This window comes from Ursus maritimus, unplaced genomic scaffold, assembly GCF_017311325.1.
Source record: "Ursus maritimus isolate PB19 unplaced genomic scaffold, ASM1731132v1 scaffold_30, whole genome shotgun sequence".
In the NCBI taxonomy this organism is placed as follows: Eukaryota; Metazoa; Chordata; class Mammalia; order Carnivora; family Ursidae; genus Ursus; species Ursus maritimus.
In genome coordinates, this window is record NW_024425564.1 from 26,888,416 (window position 1) to 26,907,111 (window position 18,696).

At 49.0% G+C, this 18,696-nt stretch overlaps 1 protein-coding gene and 1 non-coding gene across 6 annotated transcripts in view; both read right to left on the bottom strand.

Annotated features, from left to right (window-relative positions):
• Positions 1–6: 6 nt before the first annotated feature.
• The window catches only part of ATXN1 (ataxin 1), a 389,590-nt gene continuing 370,900 nt past the window's right edge, over positions 7–18,696 (bottom strand). For all 5 annotated transcript variants that reach the window (XM_040645080.1, XM_040645078.1, XM_040645079.1 and 2 more), the window contains 2 exons: positions 15,317–17,396; positions 7–664 (listed from right to left, as the gene is read on the bottom strand). In XM_040645080.1, the coding sequence (XP_040501014.1) occupies positions 134–664; positions 15,317–17,236 (2,451 nt within the window). In that variant the 5' untranslated portion in view covers positions 17,237–17,396 and the 3' untranslated portion in view covers positions 7–133. The remainder of the gene's footprint in view (positions 665–15,316; positions 17,397–18,696) is intronic.
• Positions 3,303–3,424, bottom strand: LOC121106135. The gene has a single exon (XR_005838885.1). It is a non-coding gene; the product is annotated as a small nucleolar RNA SNORA40 (small nucleolar RNA).

An 18,696-nucleotide genomic window follows, 5' to 3' on the forward strand; every position in this document is an offset into this window, starting at 1 on the left:
GTAACTCTAATGACAAGGTTATAACAGAAACCTAAAGAGGGTAACATGTGAATACTGCGTTATTTAGCCTACAATACAGTAATCTGGATACGAATGATAAGGGAGAGCCGAATCGCCTTTCCCCACACTGCCTCTACTTGCCTACATTAGACCGGCCTTCAATGCAAATCTTAACCTCCTGAGGAATTAGAGAAGGCTTAGGAAGAGTCAAAGGTGGCTCGTCTTCTGACTTCTCCAGTTTGCGGGTCTCCGGGGCCGACCACCTCCTCTTCCTCGTTGCCGTGGGCTTGCTGGGTTCTGTTTTGGTGAGCAAGGGCGCTGCAGGCAATCCTATTTTTTCTGGAAACTTGAGTTCGCCATTCTCAGACAGCATCGGGGCACTTCCCTGGTTGATGCCGTTCTCCTGCTCCGCGTACCTGTGTCGGCCGCCTGCCAGGATGTCGGTCTTTGAATACTTCAGCAGGACGCTGGCGGGATCCACGGGCGGGCCCTTTTTAACAGAGCCGTTCTTCAGGTTTCTGAGGGTCAGCGAGATGCAGACATCCCCAACTGAGAGTTTGGAACATGGCAGATCAAAGAGCTGGCTGGTTCTCTCTGGACAGCAGGATGACCAGCCCTGTCCAAACACAAAAAAAGGGTACTCTACCAAGACCTCCACGCTGACCTGTGGGAACAGTGAGAGACAGACAGGGAAAAGGAGGATGAAGACATTTTATTCTTGTTTTATGCCATACACACCCACACGTGTGTGAGCCAAATGGGGAAAGAAAAAAAAAAAGGTAAGACTTCGTTCCTCGAGCCTCATCCATGAACACACACAAATGAGGCTCTTAATTTTGGGCTGCACCTGTACTCACCATGTATCAGTGTTGGGTAGAAGCCAGTGAAAGTCCCTTTAGTGTTCAAAATACCATTTGACTGAAGTATCAGCTCTCTAGCTGGCCTCCTTTAAAACCAATGGATCGGCCCCCAAGGACGCCGAAACACGTACTCGGTGTTGAGCACTGAGCCAGGCTCTGCAGGGCACTTGAGCAAAAGATACAGTCTTGCACTTTATCAGCTCACTGGACAAATGCTATTCTCATGTATGTCAGGGCTAATGAGGAATCAGAGTGAGACTGGAGGCAGGCTCCACGAGGAAGCACTTAACCTCTTTATCATTGTACCCCTGGCCCCTAGAAGGGCCCCCGGCACACAGTTGAAGCTTAATAAATACTTAGCCGATACATGAGTGTGTGCTCAGGAACTGAGGGGAGCAGAACCAGTGAAGGCTGGAGTAAAGAGGGAGGGCTTCCCTGGGACCCTGAAGGTTGGGCAGCATCTGGAGAGGGTTGAGGGGTGGACAATGTTGGGGAGAGGGTAAAATTTAGGACACAGAGAGCTCAAGACTTGGCCCATCCGAGGTTCCCCACCAGGTACTCAAATCAGCCTGTGCGTTTATTTGAAGACCACTATCAAAAGTGGGGGAAGCTCAATGTCCTCTCTAGTGCTTGCTGTTTTCTCTCCCACCATGTGCCACGTGTGCACCGTGCTAAGGAAATAAACTGAAAAAGCCAGTCCTGGTCCCAAAGTAGATCATAATCAAGTGGACAAAAGAGGAACATGAAGGTAATTGCCAATCGACGTGGCAAGTGGGGCTATGATACTTGAATACCAGTAGTAAGTTGCTGGAGGGCAGAGGAAAGGCACAGACCAGTTTGAAGGAGCGGTGATTAAGGAAGTCTTGGATGAGGATACACTTTGCTGAGTTTTAAAACATAATGGGGGTGGAGTACAGGTGTGGTTGCAAGGAGAAGACACTCCTCGAAGTAGAGATAGGTGAGCAAAGGCAAGGAGATAGTGTCCAGTGAAAGTTCTACTGTTGCCATTAAATTAGGTTGAAATGCACTTGAGGTTCTAGCAGTTTAATTTTCATAGAAATTTATTTTCTTCAACTTATGCTATATAAAAAGGAAAAAAACAATGAAGTAGTTTTAAAGAGTCAATTTTCAATGACTTTTCTAGGGGTAGTAGACTAGGTAATCTGGAACAATCTTCTCGCTGAGGACAACTAAATACTCTGAACAAAAACTGAACAAACAAAAACTAAAGAGAAAATGTAACAAATGATTTCTTATGGCATTAGACAGAAAATAAGATAATGCAAAACCACCAGGTAAGGCTCAGAAAAGGTGATGGCTGAGAGATTTAAATCTGGTGTTTGGGGCTATTTTCCCCCTGAGGGCATTTGCACATTCCAAACTTGAGTAGTTTCAAAACCAAGTAGACCTCTGGTAGTCTCAAGGGGGTGGGGGAGGGAGAGAGTAGGGAATGAAATTCAGGGTACCCTTCAGGTGTACCAAGGGAAGGTGCTTTCTGGTGAGCTCCACTCTTTTGGGTTGTGACCCCAAAGTGCTGAGTGCTGTACTCTAGAAGTAAGGTGAACCAGAAGTAGACAAGCCCTCTCAAAGTCTGGAGCTCAGATTTTAATCATCTTAGCCCCTAAAATTGGGTTAAGGTCTCGAATTATTTACACAGTTTTTCAAATAAAAGGCACTCAATTAAAAAAGAGGAATGAGGTCCATGAACAGACCCCAGGACAGGAATAAAAAACCAACAGAAACAACAGATATTAGAAACAGACCCATGGGGGCTTCTGAGTAGAGTCATCAGCTACAGACATTAAAATGACCTATGTTTACAATATTTAAGGAGATTCAAGACAAGCTTGAGGATTTTGGTAGAGAACTAGAATCTGTTTTCAAAAGATCCACAGAAATTCTAGAATAAAGAAACATACATTTACTAAAATCAGGAGAACGCAATGGATTTTCCAACAGAATAAATGTGGTTGATGAGAGAACTGGAAAACTGGATTCCTTAATTGGTGCTTTGGAAGAAACTATATAGAATGAGACATGGAGACAAAAAAATAGTTAACACAGAGGAGTGATGAGAGACATAGAAGACACATTGAGAAGATCTGAGAGAATCTGAAATAATCTAAAGAATCATAAATTGAATCATACCAGGAGGAAGGGAGATCATAGGGCAGAATGAATATTTCTGAGGTGATAAGAGCTCGAAAGTTTCCAAAATTGGTACGAGACAAGAATCTGCAGATTCAAGAAGGCCTAACTCCCGAGCAGGAAAAATAAAAAGAATTTCTCACCCTGACAAGGCACAGTTTAACTGCTACAAACCAAAGATAGGAAAAGAAAATCCCTAAAGTCTCCAGAACAAAATGCATATTATCTCCAAATAGGCAACAATTAAATTCATAGTTGACTTCACACTAAAAAGAATGGAACTGTTTTGGGTACCATGTTCCTTCTCACCTGTATCAAAACTCCCATTGAACAATGAGTTCTGGGTTGCAAAAGAGGATTTGTTTTTCCCACTTGTCTAAGTCTCTATGAGCTAACCCAAACCAAAGGCAAGTGCAAAGATTACAGGTGGGGAGTTTGTGAAGTCTGTCCATATTCAAGTGGAGATCAGAGAAGCCCAATCAAAAGAACTGTGAGCTGACTGACAGCGACAACTGTGAACTGAACAAAAGCTCTTTGCAAAGAGCCGATTTTGAAGATTGTGATTCCCACTTCGGAGGAGCTGAGGTGATTGGCAGTGGAAGGAATCCCATGTGAAATACCTTAAATAAAAATTTATTGACTTAAAAAAATGGAACTGTTGTGTCTAGAAGACAAAGGAATATCTTCAAAACAATCAAGAAAAAGACTTGCCAACCAAGAATTCTATATTGGGCAAAAGGAGTCTTCAGGAAGGAAGGCAAAATACATTTTTCAGACAAACAGTGATTAAGAGAATTTGCCACCAATAGATCCGGACTGAAGAAAATACTACCAGGTATTCTTTATGTAGAGAAAAAAATCGATCCGGTTGGAAGTTTGTAGATGCAGGGAGGAACACAGAACAATGAAAATGATAGATGTGGGTAAATCAAAATAATATTGCCTATATATAATAATACTTAAAATGCTTTGTTGAAGTTTATACACAGGCATACGTACACAAACACAGAAATAATTAAAATACACCCCCCAAAAAAACCTGTGGCTTTCTATTTTACCTATTTTTGATAACTATGATTGATCTAGTTGTACACACACTTCTTGAATGATATACTTTATTTGTCCCATAAAAGTCATAAGTATTTTTAGAGGGAACAACTGGAGTGAATATTCAAGTTTATTACTCTAGTGTGTGTGTGAGTGGGAGCCCATAGAAATGTGCATATTATCTGGGGGAAAACTGTTCTGGGCTATTTTAATAATGTAAAGAGAGCTAAAAATGTTTGAGTGTCTCCTACCTGTCAAACGTTTAGGTGCAAACTTCACAAAAAATATTTTGTTTATGCTCACAGCAGACTAGGGAAAAAAGTACTAGAGTTCCAGTTTTACAAATAAGGGACTACAGTCTCAGAGAGATTAAATCACTTGCCTAACATCATAACTATGAGCTGATGGAACAGTGATTTAATCCCAGTCTTTGGCCCCCCAAACCCATTTTCTTTCCCTATGCTCCTATCTCTGCCCCTGTGAACAAAGATATTATAATGCCACTAAAAGAGATGAATTTAACATTCTCACTACCCCCAACAGTGATAAATGTTACTTGAAATAAATAAGATCCAATGGCTTTATTTCATGGTTCAGAAAATTGTGGAATAGTGTCTGCCTTGTAGCTACTCATACAATTCTAATCTCCCTACATAAGCGGGTGATGAGGCTGATATTTAATTACAGAACTACATTCTCTCTCTCTCTCTCTCACCCATACACACACACCCCCCACATACGCATTTGCATATATGTATGTACAAAGATACCTCCAAATTACAGTATCAGATGGGGATGCCCACTGAGTTCCAAGTGGCAGGACCAGCCTGGAGCTGGCTTCATAAATCCTGTCTCAAACCTCTTACAGCCATTAACACCATACACCACACAGAAGGAACGCATCCTACTTCAAGTGGGGATTGTTGATCTGCAATCGAAAGTTATAGAAACAAAGTTCTCAAGTGTAAATGCCTCCTAAGACTCTGCTGGCTTATCCCTGCCTCACACTGGTCAGAAGTAACGTGAGGTTCATAACATTACAAACCCTATTTCTAAACACACTGGCCTCTATGATGGCTTTGCATTTTCCTACATGATCCCCGGTCCTTGGGTACAGTCTGTGTGTCTCCTTGCTGACAGACAGCCCGACACCTGCTAATGGTCAGGTTCTTGGTGGGTGAGCCATAGTATGTGACCTCCTCAGAGCAGCCAACATTTCGTGTTTTGAATATAACATTTACTGTATGCTTGTCAACAAATCTAACTGAAAATGTCTACATGTTACCAGCTATCTGTAGACTCATTTTTTAAGAAGAAATGTCTTCGAGGCCTTTATACGAGGTAACATTACTGATCATTCCAAAAGCTATGATGCAGATGTCTATGCTTCCCATTATACACGTCATAATGTTTGGGGGCATTTTGAAAGCCCTTCATTACTCTTTCATCTCAAAACTCCCAAAACAAGTCTTAGAATTAAATGTTGTAACATGCTCCAGAGCTTGAAGAGCCTACCTAAAAATTCATGAAAGTAAAGTGATGAGGAGAGAGATTATTTGAGCTGTGGACTAAAAAGAGCTGATAATAATAGAATTTATTTTTAACCTGGATAGGTTGGGGAAGATCTTCTCTACCACTTCAAAGGCTTGCTTTTGCTCCTTTCCTCCTAAATTCTGGCTTTGTCTCCTCCCAGAGAAGTTCTACTCTCCTGGGACAACATGCCACACGGCACATCCTCAGCTTGGTCTATGCAAATTAGAAGCAAAAAACTACTCAGACAATCTGATCGTTGGAAGCAGTGGACAGGATAGCTCAGGCCAAATGTTATTTTTGTCCTTGCTAATTACTTATTCTCGCTAATATTTATCCTCACTAATATTTTTCTCCTCCCTAATTATGTAGATTGAATTATCTAGATAATGCATTTTTGGGGGGTCTGCATACAGGTGACCTAAAATAAGTTCTTTCCTCTTTCTTTGGTGAAAGTCAAACCCGTGTTGCACATATCTCAAATAAGCACGCTCGAGTATTCATAACAAATCTATCTTTGTTTCATAATTAGGTTTGTCAGAAGGACGTAAACATTCTTAAAGGTTAACTGATCATTAACAGTTAATGAAGAAATCACACCAAGGGACTTTTCTGTGAGAATATAGATGGTCAGGTGGGTCTCCTTGGAATTCCCTTGGCGGGGAGCACTGTCTACCTCAAAACACGCTGTCCTGTTCTGGAGATGAAACAAAGGTGGGATTTTGTGACATGATGTTACTTGAAACCAGAATGATCAGTCCGCGAACTGCTTGAATTTGAGACCCACGTGGGTCTTCCCTGTGGTGCCTAGAGGTTCAAAATATTATCGATCAAGCATTCGCACTCCAGGGTTTGCAGTTTTAGTAATGTTCATCATGTAATCTTGAGCACCTGCTAAGTGTTAGGGACTGGAGAAGAGTACCTCTGGTTGAAGATCCGGTTCTTGCCTTCAGTGGGGGCACAGAACATGCAAACAAAACAAAGTAACTTCACAAGGGCGTAGTTGGATAATGGCAGCCATGTTATCTGATGATGCCTGCTTAGGGGTCTACTGGCAACTCAAACTTTATGTGTCCCAAAGAGCCCTTCTGGTATGTCCTTGCCCACTGGTGCCTGCTCTGTTCTTCTCTGTCTCCAGGAATGGCATCTCCGTGCTTCCAGGGGTTCAGATCAAGGTGCTGGGGATCATAATTTACTTGGCTCTTTCTCACACTGCACATCTCCAAATTACAAGCAAATCCTGTTGGTGCCCTCTTCCAAATACATCTAGAATGAGACCATTTCTTCCTGCCTCCACCACCACTGCCCTGGCCAAGCCAGCTTCTCGCTGGGAGAAAAAGCTGCCATGAACAAGCCTGATATGGTCTGCATACTCCCCTGCCACAACTCACTACACTGTAGTGACACTGGTCTCCTCGTTGAAACTTTAACTCCAAAAGATATGAGCCTCTGGGTTTGTACATTTGCTGTTCCTTCCATTTGGGATCCTCCCTGCCCTGTGTACTGTTGCCTTCCGTTCCCCTTTTCAGAGAGAGCTTCAGGGACCACTACCCTATCGAAAGTAATGACCCTCCATCCCTAGTATCCCTATCCTCTCCAGGCTGCTTTATTTTTTTCCCACAGCACTTATTATATTTGCTTACATATTTGTTTGTGTCACCTCTGCCCCCAGACTCCCCTAAGACTATATGCTCCAGGAGGGAGCAGATATTGCCTGTTTTGCTCATTGTTCTCTCACTAGAATGTAGACTACTTCCTGGTGTGTAATAGGTGCTCAGTAAAAATCTGAAAGAATAACCAGTTCCCTGTTTGTTTTCCCTATGTAAAAACACTGCAATGGCACGAATGGCCAAGAGAGGTCAATGTTTAGATTCCGGAAGGCTCTGCCTGTCCTTGTTTCTTTTTGCCAGCCAGGACTAAATTGGACTTCCGGTCCTCCCCAGGGAGAAGAGCAGAGCCTTCCCTGGGTCTGGCTCACCCCTGAATAGGCAGCTTTCTGGGCTAAGAAACAGCTGCCTCAACTCCTCCTGATTTCACCGAAATCACACCTCAGTTGCTTTCTCTCCACTCCTGAGTTCCCTTTTGCTCTTTCAGATGTGCTAATAATCATTAATTCATTTTATGCTCATGCCAGGGTTCAAAGAGTCTCTGATGAAACCTCAAGGAAAATACGTACAGGAGGGCAGTGCCATATAAAACCCAAGCATGTTACATAACTTCTGGCGGCTCAACACGGCCCATTTTTTTTCAACCCATAAATACATTCTTTTCCAAACGCTTTGAGCAGTCTGCAGGATGAAATGTGAGCATGAATAGCCTTTGTCCCCTGTCAGCTTGAGGCCCCTCTGCCTTTCATCTCTGGATGCCTTGTAGCCAGCACCTCTCCTTTTTAGGGGCGGGTTACCTCCCATCCTTTTCCACCCTTTCCTGCCCTCCTCCTGCTGCGGCAGTCACACCCGTTAGCTCACCCCTGCTTCTATGAGAAATCTGCCCACCCCTCCCTCTCTCTAGCACCCTGCTCCCCCTCCCCGCAAATCAACTCCTCTAAAACGATCACCTCCAATTTCTATTCAGGATGGAAGAACCGAGACAGAGAGTAACACATCCTCACTTTTGGGTTGATGATTATTTATTCAATGTCACCTTGCTGGTCTGGCTAATGACTGGCTTTTAAGATCATTTTTAGCTCTTCTGTGTGTAAGTTTAATAAAATTCTTTTAACTACTTAGTCAACCACTACTGTATCTAAACACTGTATGCGTATCCACATATTCATGCTGTTTGGATGTATATTTCAATCTTGATTGGTGCTATGTCTACATACACACATATGTACATATCACCAAAAACAAGATATAAAGAAAACAAAACGTCTGTTGTTTAAATATGTCTCCCCTTTCCTCCACGAGAATCCCTGTTTTCACAAATGTGAAGGGCGTCTGTTTTACAAAACATTTTTTGCTCGTCACTATCCCAAATGTACAAATTCTGCCCCTCCCTGGATCAGTGAGATCTCTCAGAAGCTGGGCTTCAGTGAACAGGGCTTGCTTTTGGTGAAATCATTAAGTTGGGAATTGCCAACTTTGTCTGCAAGTGAAATTCTTGGTCCTGTTTTACCAGGAGACAAAAAGCTCATCTGCTTTCCTTGAAGGCCAGTGTGCACGACTGCGTTCTCAACATGGAGCAGTGCTTACGGGGCTAAGCGAGAGACCCATTTACTCCAGTGTTTAAAAATCATGAATAAAAACAGTCACAACTCTTCAGTCGAGTGTAAGAATATCTGTGAACGTTCTATTTAAAACATTTAATCACGTTAATGCTATAAGACCTGACTCAGTCTTTGGGGGAAGCGTTTCAGGGTTGTTGGGTAAACCCACACCCTAGCTCAGAGACGCCCCCAAATGCAAATCCCAAATGACACGCTGGGTTCTCCTGCTATGTTGTGGGCTGGCTCCCAGAGCCTCCACTGCGGGGAGGCCCCGTTAGGCTCTGACTCAACAGGTGGCTTGGAACAGCTCTCAGACACACAGATTCTATCCCACTTGTCCTCCTCCCCTTAAAAGGTGTGCCTTAGGAAAACGATGTATTAAAAAGAGAAATGAGTGATCAAAGCCACTAAGAGACACGGAGGAACCTTAAATGCACATTGCCAAGTGAAAGAAGTCACTCTGGAAAGGGTACCTACTGCGTGATTCCAACTATATGACATTCTGGAAAAGGCGGAACTACAGAGATGGGAATAGATGAGTGAGTGGCCCCAGTTCCGGGTCGGGGGTGGGGATGGGCAGGATGCGTAGGTGAAACGTCGGTTTTTAGGGCAGTGAAACTACTCTGAATGATACAGCAATGCTGATATATGACGCGACGCACTTGTCAAAACCCACAGAACGTACAACAGCACGAAGAATGACACTTAGCATAAGCTGTGGTTAAAAACCATGTATCAGTACTGGCTCCTGGGCTGTAACACATGCACTGACTACACGAGTGTTTTAATAATAGGGGGGGCTCCGCGTCTGGGAATCCCTGGACTTCCTGCTCAGTTTTTCTGGGGTCAACTTAAAACTACTTTATTTATTTATTTTTTTTTAAAGATTTTTATTTATTTATTCGACAGAGATAGAGATAGCCAGCGAGAGAGGGAACACAAGCAGGGGGATTGGGAGAGGAAGAAGCAGGCTCATAGCGGAGGAGCCTGATGTGGGGCTCGATCCCATAACGCCGGGATCACTCCCTGAGCCGAAGGCAGACGCTTAACCGTTGTGCCACCCAGGCGCCCCCCCCCTTTTTTTAAACTACTTTAAACAATAAAGTCTATTCATTAAAAACCAGCTATTAGCAACAACGAGCGTCTGCTTCCATAATACATGTAAGATCCCCTGGTTGGGGGCATGTGTATCACACATAGACTAAAGGAGTGCCTTTTTCTTTTTCTTTTTTCTTTTTTTTTTTTGGAGGGGTACACAGACACATAAACAGAAATGTGGTTTGATACCATTTCTTTCTGTTGGAGACTTTCTGGCATGAACCCAGAGAGGATTATCACTGACAGCTGGACCAGAGCCCCAGCTCTGGGCTTTTTTGCACACGGGGAGGTCACTATCTATTTTTTGATACATTAGGATTCGATCCCACCAAGCTCCACATGTGAAATGCTGGCGTCGGTTTGCCTTGGCTGCTAAGGGACCATACAGACTTCGGTGCTGCTCGCATGAGGTCTGGCTATTTTTAGGCAGCCGCTATTAAAGCATAATGCCGCCCCGAAGAGTCACAGAACATAGCAGTCAAATTAGAAATAGTGGAATGAAAGAAAAGCTGTCGGGAGACGTGCAGTAAGCACATCATTATAACACGTTGTACTAGCGTGACACGCACACACACACGCACACGCGGGGGCCCCCCGGGACAGCTACGGGAGGTAAGTGGCACTGAATATTAAACAGCCACCGAGGAGGTCAAGGGAAGCAGTCATCTTGGGAGGATCTGGGAAGTGAGAGATAGCCCGATCACATCAGCAGCTCTCGAGTCAGGCAAGACACAGTCCAAGGCAAGTGTCACCCCAGAGCACTTTACAAATAAATTCACTACAATTCGACTGAGCAAGTTTTGAGTGCTCTTCAGAAACGCTGAGCCTGGGGAGCATGGGACAGAGGGATGAGGAGGCTGCTCACAGGCAGAACGTGTTTGCCCGATGGAAGTGGAGGGCTCCCCGGGGAGGAGGGGGGCTCCTGGGCAGAGGCTCGCCCACTGGGCACCTGGCAGAAGAAAAGCGCACGAAACCTCTGTTTCGGGGGCTCTGACCAATGCGGACGGCTGGGCCACCAATGCAATCCTCCGGGCCAGCTCACGCTGGCAGCAATCCAGTGGGTCTGTATGCACACCGGCTTGCAGGAGGGCAGTCAGCCCCTCCTGGAGAAACAGCGGTGTGGGTGCTCCGGAACTTTGTCCTTGTTTCTGGACCTTTCTAGACTGCCTCTTCGTTCATAAATTCTTTTTTAGAGCATGAAGCCTTGTATTTATTTTTTCAGAATCTAACGTTTCTCTCTTTTTTAAAGACTTATTTATTTATGTTCGAGAGAGAGCACAAATGCGAGGGGCCGAGGGAGAGAGAATCTCAGGCGGACTCCATGCTGAGCGGGGAACCAGATGTGGGGCTCGATCTCACAACCTTGAGATCATGATCTGAGCCGAAACCGAGAGTCAGCCGGTTAACCGATTGTTAACCCAGGCGCCCCTAACCTTTCTCTTCTCATGGCCCAAGCCACCTAAATTGAAGCAGGGAGGGCCCCTGACATTGTCGAGGGCCTACGGGGTGCTACATGCTGTGCTGGCTCCTTTGAACACATTTTCTTTCATGCTTACAACAACTCTCATTCTTACTTCATCAGCAGAACGGAGGGTTGAGATGTATTTGAGCACTAACGGGTACCCAGTTTGCACACCGTCCAGGGCTACGGAGGCATGGAAGATAAATCCTGACTTAGGTATTTTTAGCTCCCGGTCCTGCATTTTCGTAACCAGCTCACTTGCTTCCCGCCCCAGCAGAGGATGCCCCCCCGTCCTCTTGCTGAGCCATGCCGGCTCCCACTACTGTCGGGGGATCCCCTCTAGGACTTGCCACGGACTTACCCCATCTTGGAGAAAAATATCAAGTGGATTATATTTGGGAGTGAGGCCCCAAGGGAAGTGATTCTGTTGTCCACTGGGGCTTTCAACCGGAATCAGGGAACATTCGGGAAGCAGGGAGACTCTCCTACCTGGGGTGGAATGTGCTACCTGTCCCTCAGCAGAAGAGGAAGGTGACACAGAGTGGCCAGAAGGAAGTGTCGTGCAGTGCCTATGGTGGGAACAGATGACACCTGGGATTTTCCTACGCTCTCCCACAGCAGCGGGCCAGGGGACCGGGTGCAAAGACACTGCCTGTGTCGAGAAATACCGCAGCGGGGATGGCCGAGACACGGGGACGGTGACACATTCGCGACAGTGTTTTTCTCCCACACTGCCTCGTCGGGGGCTTCAGCTGGAGATTACACTGGGGGCGTCTTTCCACAATAACAATTAGGAGTTCAGCTCCTTAAAATAATCACCCAAACGAAAACCCTGCCTGTTTTAGACAGGAGGGTTTCAGTTCCCAGGGGGTCTGTGGGCTGATCAGGATCGGGAGGTCAGTAGAGATTCCCTCCGTGTCCCCCTTTGGTTTTTGGTGAGCGAATGCTGGCAGTTTCTACAAGCTCTGTTCTGCGGGGCAGAGAAGGCCAGGACTGCAAAAACGCAGGAGGCCCGCAATATACCTTGTACAAGGAATCACTTGCCTGTTTGAGGGATGAGAACAACGGCCGCTCTGAGGGAAAACCCCTCAGAGCCGACCGCAGCCCCGGCTCGTGGCCTTTCCCCCCACTGTCCGGAGGGGATGCTCACCGTAGTTTTCTGAGGTCACACATGTCCCCGCGGCTCGCCTTCCACGTGGGAATTTCTGCCTGGAGTCATAACGCCATTCGGCGGGTGAGTAGAAAACCATCCCTTCTCCCACAACGTCCCCCATCAATTTTGTGATTTTGCTAATTAACTTAAACAATTTGCACAGCCCTAAATCTCCCCGTGGGTGCACGTGTTAGTGATTTCTAACGAGTTGAGAAGACACGGCTGATCTCCAGGCCAGGCGAGAACACTTCTCAGCGCCGCACCGATGAGGGACGCAAGCTCGCAGCCCTCGGAACGTAAATTAACTCGAGATATCAGCTCTCTGGCTCCCATCCTCCTTCCCCTCTCGCCTTCTTTCGGAGTCTCTCCCGATCCCGCTCCTGTCACTCGCGGCAAGCACAGCTGCGGGGTATTTTAGCTGTGATGATGTCAGCCTGTCTCTGATAGGCTTCTGGGTAAAGTGACGAATCACGGGCCGTGTCGGGGCCGTGCACTTTTTGTTTTCCCAGCTTAAACCCCCAGCCACCTTTTTAGCAGGCGACAGCCCTCCCCAGCATGCGGCGCCCCCACGCGGGCCGCCCTGACAGACCTGCGAACAGGCCGTGACAACCATTCCACCTTCTCATTTGCACCTCGGCTGTCAGCAGAGACTCGTGGTCTGGCTGCGGAAGGAAAGGAGCCCTCCCGGGGAAGCCGGTTACTCTATCATTCAAGCATCCACGGTGCAAAGTATGGAGCCGGGAAAACACAGGGAGAGGCTGGCTTTCCAGAACGCCGGGTCCACCTGCGACCTTGAGAGGCCTGGCAAGCTCACGTCCACGAGGCTGCCAGGGTCTTGGAGAGGTTGCCTGCCCCCAGAGCTGTTCTGTATTCTCAGGGCAAAAAGAGGTGCGGGTAAGCAACCAGCAGCTCTGGAAATAACACCTCTTCCCGTGCCTGGCCCCGTTCACAGGAACGCTTGAAGGGCGGAAGGGGCCATGCAAAAACGCACTTTCATTCTTCTTTTCCATGCTTTGCCTGGAATCTGTTAGAAGACCACTTTGCTAAAGACAACTCGTTTCCCTTCCACCCGTGCCCACCTCCAACCCACGCAGGCAGGCAGGAGCGAGCAGTACCTCCCGGCAGGGAACTCGAAATAAAGCTACCACTTAAAAAAAAAAAAATCCTGATTTTTGCTTTTTTTTTTTTTTAAATCTGAACTTCGAGAACTCTTTCTGGGATCTTACCAAAGACTGTAAGCCGATGGTGACCCTGCACCAGAACAAAGGGGGGCAAAAAGCTCTTGGCAGGGCAGGCCCTCCGACATTGTGTGAGACCCCACATCTGGTCATTCACAAGCACTTCTGGAAAACACTGGAAAATCCCCCCTCCCCTGCAACTTGATGTCTTAAAAATACCCTCAAAACAGTCCACACCATTAACTAGTTTTTCTTTCGTTTTGTTTACCCAAACATCACCTATGCCATGACCGTTCTCAACTCCAACTTGAAGGATGCGCTGTCACTTTGGGGTTTTTCAAAGCCCTCCGTGGAAACATTCCCAGGAGAGCGGGGCTCAGGGCTCGAGAGCCAGGAAGCCCCCAGCCTGGGGGCCAGACCTGTTTGTCTCCAAGCCACCTGGACAGGGAAAGTGCTGTTTTCTATAAATGAGCTGTGGAATAGAAGCGTTCAAGTGATTTAAGACACCGTACAAGACTGGACTGAAGAAGACCGTGAAAATTCATAGAGTTAATAATACTTCTAGGCTTTAACAGAAGTGACCTTGACTGCACCTTACCCCTTGGGGTTCCTATTTACTACATGCTCAGGACATCACCTAGGACTCCCAGACGATGTTAATCAGGCCTGCGATTTTCTACACTCTGAGGCTTTGGTATCTTGGAGCCTTGCTGACTCTGGAGGGACTGCCCCTCCCACGGATAGCTAATTCCTTCCCTGGGAGAGAGATCTTCACAGGCACACCAAACGCCCACATTCCCCAACCACCTCCTCCACTGGGTTCTCACCTCTGGGCCACTGTCCACCTGCCCTCATCACCCCAGGCCCAGGTACCAGACACCCAGGGACAGCCCCTGTGCCCAGAGCCCCCAGAAATTATTCATGCCAGCCAATCCTCGGCCTGCTTACCCCATGTCGCTCACCGCTTCTCATGGAAACCACCATATAGGCTCTTGGCCGTGTTCCCTCCTGGTCCCCTCTGTCTCCTGACTGACCCTGGTGCTTCCCCATGCAGCCCCGCATGGCCCGCCCTGTCTTTTTGGGATCTTGAGTTTCAATGGCAGCTGTGTTCTCAACTGTCGGCCTCACCACCCCTAAATGATAACAGCACCTACATTTTAAAACACAGACATTGGAACGGGATGGGGTGACTGTAACCATCTATCTCATGTCCCCATCCTGACCAGCACGGTCTTTTCCTGAGAGCTAAAAAGGGCACAATGACCCCTCCAAGGGCCTGGAGCCCTGCAGCGTTTCTCCATCAGGGTTCCTCATCTAAGCCATAGTATAAAAAATATATATATATCTTGAGTGGTGATTTTCTGAATCCTACAGAGGATGGTACCTTACTAGCCCCAGTCTATAGGAGTACGGAAGTGAATTCGTTACAAACAGCGGATGCACTGGGGCTTACCTCTCTCACAGAACCTGGATGGAAAAGAGGATGGGTCTACAGTCTGGATATAAATGAAGACCCTGAACTCTCCCCATAGCACATTCGGGTCTGCCTCTTGGGAGACACTCATCTTGCCAGGAGAATGGTGACAGCGGCATGGTGGGTGCCCCTATCTGGGCGGGGGGGGTGAACATTACCTGTGCTCGGTGCTCCCCCACGGCAAACTGGATCACGGCCACGCCGGGGTGGTGGCTATCCTCGATCCTCTCCACCGTGCTGGAGTCGATCTTCAGATCGCTGCTGATCTCGGCACTCTGGATGAAGTCTTCCGTCTTGAGGTCCTCTACCTTCTTGAGCTCCCCGTTGGCCAACTGGATGATGGAGCCTTTCATGAAGTAGGGGGGCAGTGTGGGGGGCGCCGCGGCGGGGGACGCCACCGACTGCACCACGGGCAGGTGGATCTGGGCCTGCACCATGGCGGGGTAGGCGGCCTGCGTGACCAGGGCCTCCGGGCTGAAGTTCTCGCTCTTGGGAAGGGCGGTGGTGACGAACGTGTGAGGCATGGCAGCGAACTGGGGCGACGACGTGGCTATGGCGGGGGCTGCCCCCGACCCCTCCACGTCGGCGCTGCCCACCGGGATGAGCAGGGGCTGCGTGCCGGGGATCACCAGGTGCTGGGGCAGGCTGCCAGCGTACGTGATCGCTTGCTGCTGGCTGCTCAGGTAGCCGATGACCGGCGCCTGCGTCCCCGCGTAGAAGGCGGTGGCCGGCAGGCCCACCGGGAGTGGCTCTGAAGCGCTGTGTGTGGTCTGGATGACCGTGTGGGGGGACAGCGTGGCGACGGCGGCGGCCTTCACGCCTTCGGGGCCCAGAGCCTGTTGGGGTGATAGCGCGTAGGACCGGTGCCCGGGCTTCCCCAGGTGCAGGCCGCTTTTGTCGTTGAGGGTGGAGGGGGAGGCCTCCCGGTGCGTGACCTGCTGCACCTCCAGGTCCGCGGCAGGTGTGTTGCTGGTGGGCAGGACCATCACAGAGGTCCGGACCCCCGAGGAGTCCCGGCCGCCATACTCGGCGGCGCTGGGGTGGACCACCACGTGCCTGGACTCGTACGGGTGAGGAAGGGACTTGCCGGCCTTCACCAGGCCCAGGTCGGCTGAGCTCGGGGCCCCGTACCTCCGGCCCTTCTCCACCTCCCCGTTCAGGAGCTCCTTGGCCTGCATGGCCTGCTGTAGCCTGCCGCTCTCGGCTTTCTTGGCGGCCTCGCGCGGCACGAAGTGGCTGCCGGAGTCGGTGTATTGCACTACGACCTGGGGGGAGGGCCCCAGGGTGAGCGTGTGTGGGATCATCGTCTGGTGCGGGTGGAGGTGGACGGGGATGGCCGGAGGAGAGGCCGTGCGCCCGGCGCTCTGCGGAGAGCTGGAGATGTGGACGTACTGGTTCTGCTGGGTGGGTGGGGGGGACCCCGGGGTGATGAGGCCCGGCGTCCTGCCCAGGTGCTGCTGCTGCTGCTGCTGCTGCTGGGGCGGCGGCGGCTCAGCCTTGTGTCCTGAGGCTTGGCTCAGACTGCCCATGTTGGCCAGCAGAGTGGAATAGGCCTCCAGCTGCGAGCGCTGGGATGGAGTGGTGGCCCCCGCAGCAGAGGCCACGGCACTGGTGACGGGGCTGGCCGTCGGGGAGATCAGCTGTGAAGGGATGAACCCGGCGTAGGGCCCGCTGTACTGGGAGGACCCGATGAACTGGAAGGTGTGTGGCAGGTGAGCGTACTGCACGGGGGACACCGGCGTCCCGGACTGCGGGGGAGGGTACGCCGCGGGCAGCGTGCTGGTCGCCGGGACAGACCTGGGCGCGCTGGGTGGGGAGTAGTCCAGCCCCGTGGACAGCGCTTTGTGTAAACCTATTCCCTGTTGTAAACCGAGCTCCACTGAAGTCCCCGCCGGGCCGTGCCTGCCGCCCCCGTGGGTGCGGCCACCGGGGTTGCCCGGCAGCCATGCCACGGCCTCCGCCCGGTGGTTGTCGCTCGGCGGCACGGCCGCCTTCTCCTCGGAAGGCCGGCTGGTGGCGGGGATCTCGCGCTTCTTGGGAGGCAGGCATTCGTTGCTCCGCTCTTGGTTGGATTTCATTTTTCGCCGTCCCCCCTCCACGGTGACTGTTTCACTGTCTGGCTGGCTCTGGTTTTAGTCTGATACATGGAAAGTCACATTTGATTTCTGCAGGGGATCCAGGCTCTTCATGAGGAATCATCTCCCCGTGGGTGCGATCCTCCGGCAGCAGCTCTGGAATCTGGGAAAAAGGAAGAGGGTGGGGACGAGGGGAAGAGGCAAGGTAGGAGGAAGGGAAGGAGGAAAAGGAAATCAAAATATCAGACTGAAACTCGGCCTCTGGCTTCACCGTGAATTCCCAAAACCTGATGAGAGCCCCAACGTGAAGGCACAGAAAACACTGGCCCTCAGGAAGATATCGAGCACTCAAAACCTTCAAGCAGATGCCTTCTTCTTTTCGTTTTTTAATTTTTTAAAAAAGTCTACTCCAGCTTAGCATGGAGCCCAACACCATGCTTGAACTCACGACCCTGAGATCAAGACCTGAGCTGAGATCAAAAGTCAGATGCTGAACTGACCGAGCCACCCTGGCGCCCCACAGCAGATGCCTTTTCATGGCATTAACAACTCCCCTAAGACCATCTGCATCTCCTAAGACCTGTTTCTCAATACCCTCTCTCCCTTTTTTCTTTTCTTCTTAGAGGGTAGATTATTTATTTCCTAAATTTCCTTTTCAGAAATGCTGATCCCTTCCTCATCTCTTCTTTCCCTTGCTGGAAAATCAAATGAAGCCCACAGGGAGGGTGACATCAGGGAAAGTCAGCCTCAGATGCAGGTGCTGGGAAGGAGCAGGTGGAGAGTGGGGATCCTGAGTGGTCTTTGGGCATAAGGTCTGAAGCCTCATCTACCAGAGCTACTACTCACAAGTTCTGCCTGACTCTGGGTCCATACTCAATCCACAACCATTCCCTCTTCCCTCACACACACACACACACACACACACACACACACACAGAGTACACATGCCAACTCAGCAGAGGCAGCCAAAAATAATCTTTTGCTCTACAAGTTTCCAAAGAATTCCCAGTACAGCTACTCATATGGTAACAGAAAGCCAAAAGAATCTGCGAGACAGTTAAAAACTGAATATGGTTATGGTTAAAAACAAGAATAAGAATGCGCTAATAGGGCGGATGCATCGAAGGTTCTTTCACATGCTCCTTTCATTCCTCTTTCTTTTTTTCCAGGTAGTCTCTGAGTTTTCTCTTCACACTGCCCTTTCTCCTTGGAAAGGGCCAACCCACCACTAACCCTAGAGATGAAACCTCTTTCAGATCAGTCAGACCGTGGCTTAACCCTGGATCTGTAAATCGTGGGCTGGGAGCCAGGTGTTATGGACACACATCTCAGTCCCTCAGTGACCAGTGAGCCCCGAGTTACCATGACTGTGGGCACATGGATGCCCACTGGCAACAGGCTGAACATCAATGGCACCAACAGGAACCGGGCTAACAAGCAGCAGGTGTGAGTGCCTCCTACCG